At 38.2% G+C, this 14,087-nt stretch overlaps 1 protein-coding gene across 4 annotated transcripts in view; it reads right to left on the bottom strand.

Annotated features, from left to right (window-relative positions):
• itga5 (integrin, alpha 5 (fibronectin receptor, alpha polypeptide)) overlaps window positions 1–14,087 on the bottom strand; it is a 74,833-nt gene that overhangs the window by 34,998 nt on the left and 25,748 nt on the right. For all 4 annotated transcript variants that reach the window (XM_054794861.1, XM_054794619.1, XM_054794708.1 and 1 more), the window contains one exon: window positions 5,424–5,554. In XM_054794861.1, coding sequence (XP_054650836.1) covers window positions 5,424–5,554 — 131 coding nt within the window. The remainder of the gene's footprint in view (window positions 1–5,423; window positions 5,555–14,087) is intronic.

Genomic DNA, 14,087 nt, shown 5'->3' with positions numbered 1-14,087 from the left:
GTGTCGGCGTGAATAATTCCAAGCCAACAGGGAGAGCGAGTCAGAGGCAGAGGCTGGGTTGTGTATGTTTGGTTACCAAGGTGACCGGGAGTCGGAAAGATCGAGCAAGTGTAGACACACTGGTGTCTAATTTTTTAGTTTAACCACAAACCAACGATTGTTTGGGATGAGGGTTTTAAGAAATGGGGTTCCTCCCCAAGGTCCAAACTTACTAATCCTACTACAACTCTCTGTGTCGATTGAAATTACGATGTACTTCATTCATAGCTAGAAGGCTGAATCTCAAGATGTTTGTGCCTCCGGTCCACTTGGGGGCTGCACTGCGCCAACAAATGGGTTTACACTGAAATGCCAATGTTAGCATATAAGCACAGTTTGTGACATGAACTTAGATTCCGTTTTGTTAGATGTCTCCTGACTACATAATAATTTGTGAGTATGCACCTCCAGTCCACTTGGGGGCAGTACTACACCAACAAGCAATCAGTTTTCCTCCGTACAGTAATACGGCAAACTGCCACACCGCAATAACCACAATCCATCCATCCATCCAGCAGCCCAGACTTCCCTCTCCCCGGCTGCTTTGTCCAGCTCCTCCCGGTGGATCCTAAGGCGCTCCGAGGCCAGACATAGTCTCTCCAATGTGTCCTGGGTCTTCTTCTAGGAGGCGTCGGCCTCCTACCAGTCGGACGTGCCCTGAACACCTCCCCAGGGAAGCGTCCGGCAGGCATCCTAACCAGTTGCCACCTCATCTGACTCCTCTCAATGCGGAGGAGCAGCGGCTCTCTTGTGAGTTTCTCATGGGTGACAGTGCTTCTCACCCTCTCTCTAAGGTAGAGCCCAACCATCCTTACAGAAGAAACTCATTTCGGCCGCTTGTGCCCGCCATCTTGTCCTTTCGATCCAAAGCTCATGACCATAAGTGAGGGTAGACATGTAGATTAACTGGTAAATCGAGAGCTTTGATATATATTTTTTAGTTTGATCTACAAGTTAACAATACTACACTACAACAACAAAAACAGACCAATTTTTCCAGAGAAATGAACGTTTTATGTCGACTGTATGTCAACTTTATAGTAACACAAAGAACATGGTGGACCAGGCCTTGAAGACTTGGTCGACATAAACGGCACCGACTTACGGGGGTTCCAGTGTAATAGCTTTTAGATGAATCTGCATTATATTCTGAGGACTTGCAATCCTTCCGGTGATTAATGATCATCGACAAAGCAAGCTAACGCGATTGATTTTCGACAGAGAATGGAGCTAATAGCTAAAGATGTAAATGCTCTAGCTCTAATGGATGTGAGCTTGTTAGTGTCATTCCTCGCAGAAGGGACACATTAATGCATCACCATTATCCAACATGAAGGGAGGAAGGGAGGGGGAGGTTAGAGATGCCGGCGCTTTGTTGTGGTAGCGGCTATAGCGTCGTTTACAGAAGATCGCATCAAGCTAAGTCAAGCTTAGTGTCGCTGTTTTTGGTAACGAATGAATGGAGTCACATGGAGCGCTAGCTGATGAAAAGAACGGATATGTCATGTGACTGGAGTCTTTCAGTGTGTGTGTGTGTGTGTGTGCGGGGGGGTTGTTAGTGCCCCCATCAGACCTCTCCCGGGACCGTCCGGGAGTGGATTGAGCGCACAGACCCTATCTCAACCATTAAGAGTGTGTTTGTGTGTCTGTGGGTCGAGAAGACAAATGGTCAAATTCACTCATCACATGACTTGTGTTTGGAGCTTGGGGGCGGGGGGGTTCTAGCTGTCCCCCCGCTTTTCCTCCTTCCTCTCTTGAAACATCCTGAATGGGCCCACCTTCCTCTGTGCCCTCCACACCTCCTCCATAGTGAGGCTCTTATCTCAATGGGAGAGGAAGTGGACGGGAAAGAGGGCACTTTGACCCAATTAGTTAGGCTAATTAAGAGGGTCGCGGGCCTTGCGGGACAGAACCCAAACTCACCTTTGTTGTGATGGAACGTATACAATATGTGTTGGCACATAAAAGGGTGAAAATGCGTCAAATCATGCACCACTGCGGTGGTGCCTGTGCTATTATTTTTATGACCAACACACCGCACGGCGGCGCCGTTATTTAACCCCAAAGCTTTTTGACTTGAAATTTCTCACACAGCTCCATGCAAATTTAGGGTGTCGCCACCAAATTTGGTACACACATTACAAGGACTAACAGGCACAAGTGTGTCAAATTTGAGCACGATTGGTTGAAAAACATGGCTGTCGTCAAGGAAAATGTGGGCGGGACTTAGCAACTAATTGTAAGTCATTGAGAATTTGATGATAAAACTTTAAGGATCATTTTTATTACATGTCTTACAAAGCATTTTCACCACAACCCATAGGGTACCACAAATGTCATAGCTTGAGACCTCTCTCCTTTTGCCTCTTTGTTTCATGACAAACGGCTCTCGAAGTGGATGTTTTTGAAAATGATGGTGTGCGATTGGCCAAAGTGCGGCCCGGGGCCCATTTATAGCCCGCAACTGTTTTTTATTGGCCCTCGGCAAGTTCTAAAAATACAATTAACAAGAAGACTAAAAAAAAAAGGAAAAAGTGCAGTAATTTGACAAGAATAAAGAGCAAATATTTGGAGAATAAAGTCATAATATAAGAATAATAAGAAAAAATAGCATAACGTTGAAAAATAAAGGACAACATTTTTTAAAAGTCCTAATATTACGAGATACAACGGAGTATTAGGGCCACATTGAAAATAAAACAAATCTGAGATTTTGAAAATAAGTTGTAATATTACCTTTGCCCAAGGCCAAAGGTCACATAAATCCTCCTGTTTCATAGCTGCCTCAGTTGTAAAAAAACTGTTTTTTACAGTTTTACTCCTGTCAATCAAAATAAGGGTGTCAGAAGAAGTAGCTTACGTTAATAATGACAATAAACATCCTGAATCTTTTTATATTTGTTTTTAAATTATTAGTTTTTAATTTTAAAAAAATTATATTTAATTTGTAATTTTTTTAATTAAAATTTTTTGTTTTGATTAATAATTAATTAATAATATATATTCTTTTAATTTTGGTTGTTATTTTACATGAAAACCATGTATTGTGCCGCTTATCCTCATTAGGGTCACGGGGGCATGCTGGAGCCTATCCCAGCTGACTTTGGGCGAGAGGCGGGGTACACCCTGGACTGGTGGCCAGCCAATGGCAGGGCACATAGAGACAAACAACCATTCACACTCACATTCATACCTATGGACAATTTAGAGTCTCCAATTAACCTAACATGCATGTTTTTGGATGTGGGAGGAAACCGGAGTACCCAGAGAAAACCCACGCACGCACGGGGAGAACATGCAAACTCCACACAGAAATGCCCAACGGAGATTCGAGAGTCTTCCCGATCTCCTGACTGCGTGGCCAACATGCTAACCACTCAGCCGCCATGTGGCCCCGACATGAAAACCACCTTTTTGGAAAAATATTGCCACTCTGACACCCTTGTTGTCGGTTTCTGGCACGAATGGTCCTAAAGGATGGCCGACAAATGGCACACAAAGCATGCAACATGTAAAAAGACTTGCAGCACTAAATGTCATTCACGATGCCTGGCGTGCAGCGGCGTGCAGATGTTTCCACAATTCCTCCGCTGAAGCACGAGCTCAGCAGCAGTCTTTGGACGCTCTGACCGGCGTCTTCAAAGCCCATCTGTAACGTGCGGGACTCGTTGTTAGACCTCGCGGTGACATCACCCTCGCAGCGGATGTCCAACACATTTTACGCAGAAAGGAAAAAAAACGGTTCTAAAAGTCACGGGGGCCAATAAAGAAGTGTTGTTAAGTCGGCTTACTGGAATAGTTCACAGATTGTTCGCTACGGATCATGACGTCAAGATTCGCTGAGTCGTCTTTGGGTATAAAAAAGGCCTTTTTGGTCTTTTGTCAACCCCCTGAAACAGTCATCCATTCATTTAGCGCACCTGGAGCCTTTTTGTCAAGACTGGCGGTGTCTTGTTCACCTGTTATGCAAACATTGCTTTGTCTGGCCTATTTGTTGATCCCCTTCTTATCTGACTAAACACCACCCCGAGGAATTAAACAAGGAATGAAGGAGCATCCTTCAAAAAGCGTTCCTCAACACCCAATTAGGCTTTCCCACACACAAACGGGACAAAAACGGCTCATCTCTTGCTCAGGAAGCGATAATAGCGCCGCGACGCCCGATCCAGACCTGGTGCTGACTAGCAACGGAAAGAAGAAACGACACACAGGCAGTCAAGTACTATTATTACGTGTTTGGTTTCCCAAATACTGCTTTTATCACTTGGGAATATCTGTTCAGTTGTGGGGGGGGTGGCAAAAACACATAGGACAAAAGAGACTGAAGCATATTGAAGCGGGTGCCAACAAAAAGGAAGATTTATAGCCAAATTTAAAAAATCTAAAATAAATAATGAATGAATATTTTTATTTCAGACATGACAGAATACAACAAATGATATAAAAAAATATTATAATTACATAAAATTCTACAAATATAATAATTTAAAAAATCTTAAAAACAATACAATTCATTTCATTTTGAAAAATAAAATAAATTCCATAAATTAAGCAAAGACGATGTTGAGCAACACGAAATGCAAGGTGAGTATGAAAACTCGCGTAACCACCAAGCACATTATGGAAATGGAGCGTTGCCGGCGCTTTTGGGGGGTTTTTCAGAAAGTTTTTTAGGCGGAATCGGTGCGTCCCATTACGTGCATCATATTGCATTGAAAGTTATGTGTGCCAGTTGGTCAATAAATCAACAAAAAGCAGTTAATTTGCATTTCCTGCAATTATTTTCAGATGGCAAAGACATATAGTGGTCGGGGATTTATTGTGCATTTATCGTTATCAAGGTAAAACTGCCCAATTTATCGTGATATTGATTTGAGGTCAGCCCTAATACTGTACAGTATATACACACTGTATATATACTGTAAATATATATTTGTTTAAATGCATATCATATAATTACAGTCGATGTTAAAATATTATTACAATTTTTAAATTATTTTATAATTACTAATGATTATGGATGGATGGATGCGCACAATTTTCTTGATCAGCTGTGGGGAAAAATGTATTAGGTTAATTGCTGTCTTTCAAAAATTGTCTTTAAATTTCCACAATATTTTCTGTTTTCTTCGTCTCTGACCCTTCACATCGATGAACAATAACAGACAATGACTCTTTGCTAGCAATTTAGCGAGACCAACGTGCAATGCTAGGACTTTGAACGCTGCAAATACCCATGATCATGTGTCAAGTGGGGAAATGATATCAGTGAATGTGAGAATTAAAGCCAATAAATGTCACTGGCAGCGAGAACACGCTCTCTTTCATTCCTGATCTTAGCATCTAAGCTGGTAAAAATGAGCGTGTCGGTCGCGGTGGCTTACCTTCTGTATCAAACTCGATGGTGTGACAATCTGATTGGCCAAGGCTCCACGGGCAGTAGGCCACCGAGCCTCCCTCCACAATGCCGCTCTGCTTGGTGTCGGCCTTCGGGGCGCCCACCACCACGCTGGCGCTGTGCAACGGGGACACAAAATGAGGAAATTAGTTCTTTACAAGTTGGTCAGCATTTGTGGCGCCCCCTAGGGTTTGTGTTTAAAATGCTTCGTAAGACATGCTAGCATACATGTAATAAAGATATCCTCAAAGTTTTATCATCAGTAGACAAATTATTAATTTACACAAAAAAGCGCCGCTAAGTCCCACCTCTTTTGCTTGGTGGCGACCATGTTTTCCAACCAATCTTGCTCAAATTCTAAACACATATGCGTGTCAGTCCCCTAAATGGGCGTACCCGCTTTCATGCCGATTCGCCAAAACACCTTAAAGTTACAGTGGGTGTTGTGTCGAGCTGTGTGAGAAATTTCAAGCCAATCCCACCTATGGGGGTCTAACTCTTGGGATTAATAACGGAGCGAGCGTGTTGTGTATTTGTCAGAAAAAAGATAACGCCACAGGCAACACAGTAGGGGAGCCCGTTTATGTCGATGCACCCTCTTGACGTCGACATAAGCAGTTGTCGACATGTAAATGTTGCTTGCACATTTACTGGTGACTTTGTTCAGAGACATAAGAATAGGTGATAATAAATGATTCTCCTCCATTTGTGTACATTTTTATTGAGACTCTTGTGGGTTCATGTTTTTTATTTATTTATATATTTTATTTTTTAATTTATTTATTTTATCCAACTGAGCTGCTGTGGTAATTTTGTTGTTTGTCTTGCTCATGTTCTTACGGTGGCTAACAATCTAAAAAAAACATTACAAATATATATACTATAATAACTATCCATATAAATGACATTTGAAAAAAATATAATTTACTTAAATACAATTTTTTATATTTTTTAATTTTAAAAAGTGCCAAAAATGAATATTTATTGCTGGAAAAAAAAATATTCAAACTTAATCAAATTAAATTAAGAAGGAATGTTTTTATTTCAGCCATGTGAGAATAACACAAATAATATAAATTATAATAATAAAACATAAATAAATAATACATAAAAAATAAATAAAAATAACCACAGTTATATACAACTCTACACGTGTAATGATTAAAAAAATCTAAAAACATTACAAATATATAAAATAGCTATCCATATAGTAACAAATTATTATTTACATAAAATGTTTAAAATTAAAATAATTCTATTACATAATTGTATAAAATGAATTCTATTAAATAATTCTATTAAAAATGTCATTTAATTTTATTCAATGCCGCTGCCACGTTGCAAATGCTGCTTTTATCATCTGGGAATATCTGTTCAAAACAAAAACAACACGTAGGACAAATGATGCCCTCAGCTACCTGACGCATGCTCAAGCAAGCGCTAAAAATGAAGATTTCTTGCTGAAAAAAAATCTTCAAACTTAAAGTAAAATACTGCCACACAGCCGACATCACTCCTACTCCTTGCTACTCTGTTAGCATGTTAGCACACGCTGTTGCTGTGACCATGTGGGCGTGCTTGGACGGAGTCTGAAGTCGACTGCTTGCATCGGAGATTTTAGGTGCATTTGGACAGAACCTGACACTCTTTTGCTTCTCTGGGTTTGTTTTTGCTTGTTATCGGCCCGATATCAATACAAGGACACCCCTAGTTGACCTATTTGCGTTCCACTGTGTTACTTACTGTACTGCGCTTTAGCAACATCGGCGCTTGGCGGATGCAATCTGCTGCACACAAACGTGGCGTTCCCCAATACGTCGTGCGAGGTCAGAGGCTAAGCGGAGTCATGCTATCGTTTCCACAGCTGTCCCGCCAGCGCATGAACGGAGGCGAACAAATGCTTTGTTTTCATCATCGTGTCCACAGGCGACACCCGAGAAGATGACTTACAAAGAGGACGTATCGATGGATGTCCAGTCTGCAGCGTGGGGGTCATTACCTTGACAATGCTGTGCTTTTAAGCGAGCAGGCATGAGAGCGCCGAGGGCAGACGGTGTCTAGGGAGCTCCCAAACAGGAAGCGCGCACCCTTTCCTGCACCCCCCACCACCACCCCCACCACCACCACCACCACACACATCTTCCACAAGTGCGCCATGGTTTACATTTTTTGGCCCGAACGTGGCATCCTGGCCCCCCTGGAGGCTTCATCTAATTAACCACCCCCCACAATAAATTAACCTCTCTTATCCGTCATAATAAACCGCTGGAACCCGCTTATGTTGACAACCCATACATACTACAACCGCTTAGGTTGACGTAAATTTGGAGTTCATTTGTATGAAAAAATGGGTCCATTTATGCCAACATGTGTTGTGGTGTCGTCAATGTCGTCAATATCGCCAAGCAGCAACATAACTACTGTCAAGTTACACAGCAGTGAAACCTGCACACACTCACTTCCTGTTCAGTGCAAAGTAAGCCTCAAAATAAAATCATGGCATATCAACATGGATTCTACCACAGCAACTGGCAAAATGAACCCATTTTATTTCTTTTTTAATATCTTAATATCTTACTCACCGGAAGTGAGTAAGACATACAACACAAATATTTCATTCTTTGTTCTTAAATGTTCTTTGTATATTTTCTTTTCATAATAATATGACTTTTTTTCCTGTAATATTATAACTTTTTCTCCAACGTAATATTCCAAAATTTACGACTCAATTTTATTTTGTTTGTCGCTTATAATGACTTAAAAAAATATATAATTAAAAAAAAAAGATTTCTATGCTACTAAAATTACATTATTTTTCCTCAAAATATTACGAGTTTATTCTTGTAAAAATGAGACTTTTTTCTCATTAGAGGACGACTTTTTTCTCTTAATATTTTTACTTTAATCTCATAAAATAATAGCTGTTTTTCCACTATGCTGTTTTTTTTATTTATTTAAATCTTACAACTATTTCAACTTTCTTCAGGTAAATTTTCTTCTCATAATTTGGACTTTATTCCCATATTGTTTTGATTTTATTCCCATAATATTAGAACTTTTTCCACAAACTAATTTTCCAAAAATAACAACTTTATTTGTTTGGTTTATTTCTCATAATTTTTTTTCTTTAATAATTAATAGTTAGAATTAATAATTCTAACTCTAAGCTACTAAAATGACATATTTTTCCTCATAATATAATGAGTTCATTTTCGTAAAATTGTGACTTTTTTCTGGGAATATTTTTACTTTATTCTCGTAAAATTACAGCTGTTTTTCCCATTTACGCTGTTTGTTTTTTCTGTAATTTCCCAACAATTTCACTTTTCTTCTTGTAAATTAGGACTTTATTCCCATAGTATTTTGACTTTATTCTCACAATATCAGAACTTTTTCAGCAACCGAATTTTCCAAAAATTACAATTTAGTTTGTTTGTTTCTCATATTACAACTTTTAGAAAGTAAAATATTTTTTCTTTAACATTTCAACTCTATGCTACTAAAATTACATTGTTTTTCTCATAATATAAAACTTTTCTCCTAAAAGTATGACTTTTTCCTCTTAATGTTAATGAATTCTTAATTCTTGTAAAATTACTGCAGTTTTTTTTCATTTTTACTGTTGTTGTTGTTGTTGGGCCACACTTTGGACGCCCCTGATCTATAAAATATTTTGATAATTAGCAAATGTATTGAAATTTTAGATGGAATAATTATGAAAAATGTATTTGCTGTTTTGTATATATTTTTTTTTAATTGGGAATTTTACTAGATTAAAGTCGGAATAGGAGATAAAAGTGAAAATTTGAAAGAAAACAAATCTTTAAAAGTCTTAATCTGTGCTACAAGAAACAAGTATAGACAAGAATCAAAATAAAAATATCCACAAATGGACGGAAACGATCCTTTACTATACAGTACAAACGTGCAAGCAACGGCTTGTTTCAGTTACGTCGACAACCGCCTGCGTCGACATGAGTCGGGCCAACTAGAGGGGGCGTCCACTTAAACGTGTTCCACTTTATTATTTATGAAGATTACTGCAGCACCTGTGCGGTAATCGACAGCACAGACGCTTCCTTGAGGGTCCGAACATGTCTCACACGCAGAAAGTCATGAAAATCCGAATGACGCACACATCTGTTGGTAAACATGCTAAAAACTACCCAGGAGTCCAAAAGGTTCATGTCGAAAATGTATCCCCGTAGCCCCATGCATCCTTAAATATTTCCCTTCAGCTTCAGGCTGAGATACCACAGCCATCCCAGATGGACCGTCAACCTCACTTTTTGTCTTTCTGCGCTTAAATTCCGAGCGGACGAGCTGTCTGCATCACAAAAGGAATTTGTGATGCAGACGGAGCTTCATGAAATGCTAATGACAGCAAAGCTCTATTTGTTAACAATAGATAAGGTGAATTTGGGGGGAGGAGTGGGGGGCGGATGGGAACACCCTAAAAGCGAGACTGATCCCCCAGAAGATAACGAGCCATTAAATGCTAAGTCCTCATTTACTGTACATTGCTTTTAGATGACTATCTCCTGTTTGGAAACGTCTGTCTGGGACCTCAGTGTGTGTGTGTGTCTGTGTGTGTGTGTGTGTGTGTGTGTGTGTGTGTGTGTGTGTGTGTGTATGTGAAAATCTCCCCTCAATGGTCCGACGTTTGATTAAAGCTCGCTCGCGCTTTCCGGTGTTTTTTCTGTAATGCGGAAAAGACGCACGGCCGGCGGCGTTCCGACTTGGTCGACGAAAGACGATGGAATGTATCATTCCTGCCGTTTCCTTGTGCACTTGCATGTGGGTCAATTTAGCACACTAGTTGATTTAAAAAAATATTTCTTTTTACATTTAAATGTAATAAATTAAATAGTAATATACAAAAATCATAGAAAATTATTAATAAATTAAATAAATAAATAATAGTGGCAATTAACAAACGCATTCACCTGTGCTTTAAAATTATTAATATATTTATATATAATATATTTGGAATACGTTTTTATGTAGAGTTAAAAAATATAATAAGAATTAAAATAAATAAATAAAAATGTAATATCCTATTAAATCATATTTATTTCCTTTAATTGACCATTATATCAGCCAAGATTTACTTGTTAATATTTGTGTATTTTTTCAAATGTAATCCATTATCTACTATCATATTTGACTTTGTCCCTCCCAAAAAACATCAAACAAAACATTTTAATAATCTAAAAAATGTTGTATCCTATTAAATCATAGTTATTGCCTTTAATTGACCATAATATCAGCCAGGAATTACTTTTTTTTTAATTTAAAGCACACACACATTTAAAGCACAAAATGTATTGCCTTATGAAATATCTATCTGGTATTAAGATAATAATAATAATCAATAATAATTGACATTTTTTTACGTTTCATTTGAAAAACCATTCAAGCTGTTTACACAACAGCAAAGCACTTTTATGTTTTGCATTTTTGTTCCCTAAATATACCCAAAATGAACCAAAAAAACATAATACCTTACTTATAAGCGAACCGTGATTGTGGCGTACCGTTACACCCTACTATTAACACTGCTTCACTTCTTTTTACACTTGTGTAATAAGTAAAGAATGTTGAAAAAAATGACATGAATCAACTTTGCAGTGTTTCTCACAGTTGACATTGTTTTCTAGGATGTTGAAAAGTGACTTCAAACATTGCCTGTCGAGTCCATGCAGGATATGTTCCATGATGGTCACAGTTTGACCCGGGAACAGACGATGGTGGAAACTGTTTCTAATTGCTAACAAATCAGAGCAAATTGTGTTCACCTTCAGAGGTTCCACAGTCCGTTTTGCATTTGAAGGAAGTAGCGATGCGGAAGTGGACAGTCGACAACAAATGGGGATGAATTACTGTGTGACATCATCCCCCTTTTTTGGTTTTTCAAGACGTGCTTTTAGTAAGCCAGCGGCGGACACGCGAGATCCTTGTGAGTCGGACGAGTGCCTCCGCATCAGACGCAGCCCGGGGTCCAGACAGAAGCTGCTCGGGTTACCATATGGACACACACACGCACAGCGGCGCATGTCATTTGAAACACAAGCACAGCAGTGTTTCCTGCATTACATGATATTATTACTGTATATGGATGATAACCACCGCCTTTACGGCCAAACCAGTAGAAAGACTCCAAAAGCTAACTAAAACATTGTCTTGTACACTTAATAAAGCTTTTGTGTTGGCCGCAGTTTGACCCTGGAACAGATTATTCCTATTTACATGATTTCCTATTGGGGGAAATTGTTTCCAAATGTGCAGAAAAGGGATTTTGCTCATGGAGCGCAAAATTGAGTCTGAATGCAAATTTGAGGAACTTGTTTTATAAAAAAAATAAATAAATAAATAAATATATTTTTAATTTTAATACATGTTTTAATTTCTTAAATTATTTTAATGTAATTATTTTTTCATTTTATTTTTTAATACATCGTGTAAACATTTTTTATTATTTTTATGTGATTATAATTGTACTTTTAATTTTTCCTACATTTAAAAATTATTTTTTTCAATTATTTATAAGTAATTACCATGGTATTTTTTATTTTAATTTTTGTTATACCTTTTAAAAATGTTTTAATGTAATTATTATTGCAGTTTTTAATTTTAAAGTTTAATACATTTTGTAAAATTATTATTTTAATGTAATTATTATTGTATATTTTATCCATCCATCATCCATTTTCTATACCACTTTTCCTCACTAGGGTTGCAAGGGTATGCTGGAGCCTATCCCAGCTGACTTTGGGAGAGAGGCGGGGTACACCCTGTACTAGTCGCCAGCCAATCACAGGGCACATATAGACAAACAACCATTCACACTCACATTCATACCTATGGACAATTTAGAGTCGCCAATTAACCCTAACATTGTTTTTGGAATGTGCGAAGAAAACGGAGCACCCGGAGAAAACCCACACACGCACAGTGAGAACATGCCAACTCACACAGAGATGCCCAAGCGGAAGCACTCGGCCACTGTGCGGCCCTGTATTTTCAAATTTGCTTTTTAGACATTTTAGAATTATTTTAAAAATATTTGTATGTAATTATCATTGTATTTTTTAATTTTTATTAAAAAAAATATTTTGTAAATAACATTTTTTAAATGTAATTATTATTGTACTTTTTTATTTTAATTTTTAAATACATTTTGTAAAATTATTTTAATGTAATTATTATTGCATTTTTGTTAATTTTTTATAGATTTTTTAAATATTTTTATTATTTTGATGTTATTATTATTGTATTTAATAATTTTATGTTGTGAATATTTTTAGACTTATTTTTATGGAATTATTATTTTTAATATTATATTTATGTAATTATGATGGTATTTTTTATATAAATTTTTCAATTTATTTTGTATTATTTTATGTAATTATTATTTTATTTTTGTCATTTTAATTTGTAGTACTAAAATTACAAATTTCAAAATAAAATAAAATAAAATTAAAAACAAAAATATTTGTATGTCATTATTATTTTTATGTAATTATTTTTGTACTTTTTACATGATCATTGCTGCTTAATCATGCCTGATTAGTCAAATATGTTGAATGATGCATGTAAAGCACAGACACACACACATTTGTCTGAATTTTCGGAGTTTCTAGTTTGATTTAGCAACTTTTCCGCACGTAGTTTGACCTCGGAACAGATTATTTTTTAATTTGCATTATAAATTGCCAAATATTTGTTTTTTAGTTTGAATTTTGGGACTTCCCGGTGTGTTATTTCACTGATCGAGACGTTGCGTTAAAAGCTATTGTGGCAGCTGTTTGGTGGAAGAGCAGCAAGTGTAAAAACATGGCGTGGCAGGCAATGCAATGCAGCAAACGAGCTAACTAACAAAATGCACCCCTCCCCCCCAATTCTTTCACGAGCTGTAAAACGTCCTGCAGGGGACTTTTTTTTTTAAGTGCTGGCACTTCACACCTCGTCACAATGGCCACATCGGGGGTCCTCTCACCTCAGCATAGAGAGGCTGTTGTGTCAACCAACGTGGGTGTGTGTGGGGGGAGGGGTCAGCTGTTGAAACACACATAAACATTGACAGTAATGTCTCCACAGGCTCACGTCCATGTCAGATATGGGCCTTTGCTAAATAAAGCACCATAATGAGTCATTGAGGGGGTGTGGGAAGGGGGGCGGAATGGGGGGGTCCAGCAACCATAGGAGTCTCGCAGACACGAGGTCCTGAGGGTGCTCTCGAGCCTTTAAAAGGTTTAAAAACACACCCGGGCTGGTTGTGACAGACAAGCCCACCTTTTCACCGCACAGGCGCTGGAGAAACAGACGCTGCACTGTGGCAGAATGGAACGGCGACACAGCAAAGTTTGACATTTCACTTTAGGGAGAAAGAGTCACGCTGGAATGGAAGGCCGCCATGACAAAGAAGCCCATTATGTGTGTTTGTGTGTGTGTGTTTGAAATTGTGAGACACAAGGACGGCAGTGATAGTGATGCTGGTCATACAGGGACATAAAGACAACATGGTGGACACATGGACGTTGGTCTCATGTCAACATTTCATCAGCTTAAGTCTGTTTGCAAAAACTCCGCCAAGGGTCTGATGAGCTCGCGACTGGTCGGATACGAACCAATCAGGAAGCCCGACACA

The sequence above is a fragment of the Dunckerocampus dactyliophorus genome, chromosome 1 (assembly GCF_027744805.1).
Source record: "Dunckerocampus dactyliophorus isolate RoL2022-P2 chromosome 1, RoL_Ddac_1.1, whole genome shotgun sequence".
Classification (NCBI taxonomy): domain Eukaryota; kingdom Metazoa; phylum Chordata; class Actinopteri; order Syngnathiformes; family Syngnathidae; genus Dunckerocampus; species Dunckerocampus dactyliophorus.
Note: the sequence above shows the minus strand (reverse complement) of the source record. Positions and strands in the feature narration are given on the sequence as shown.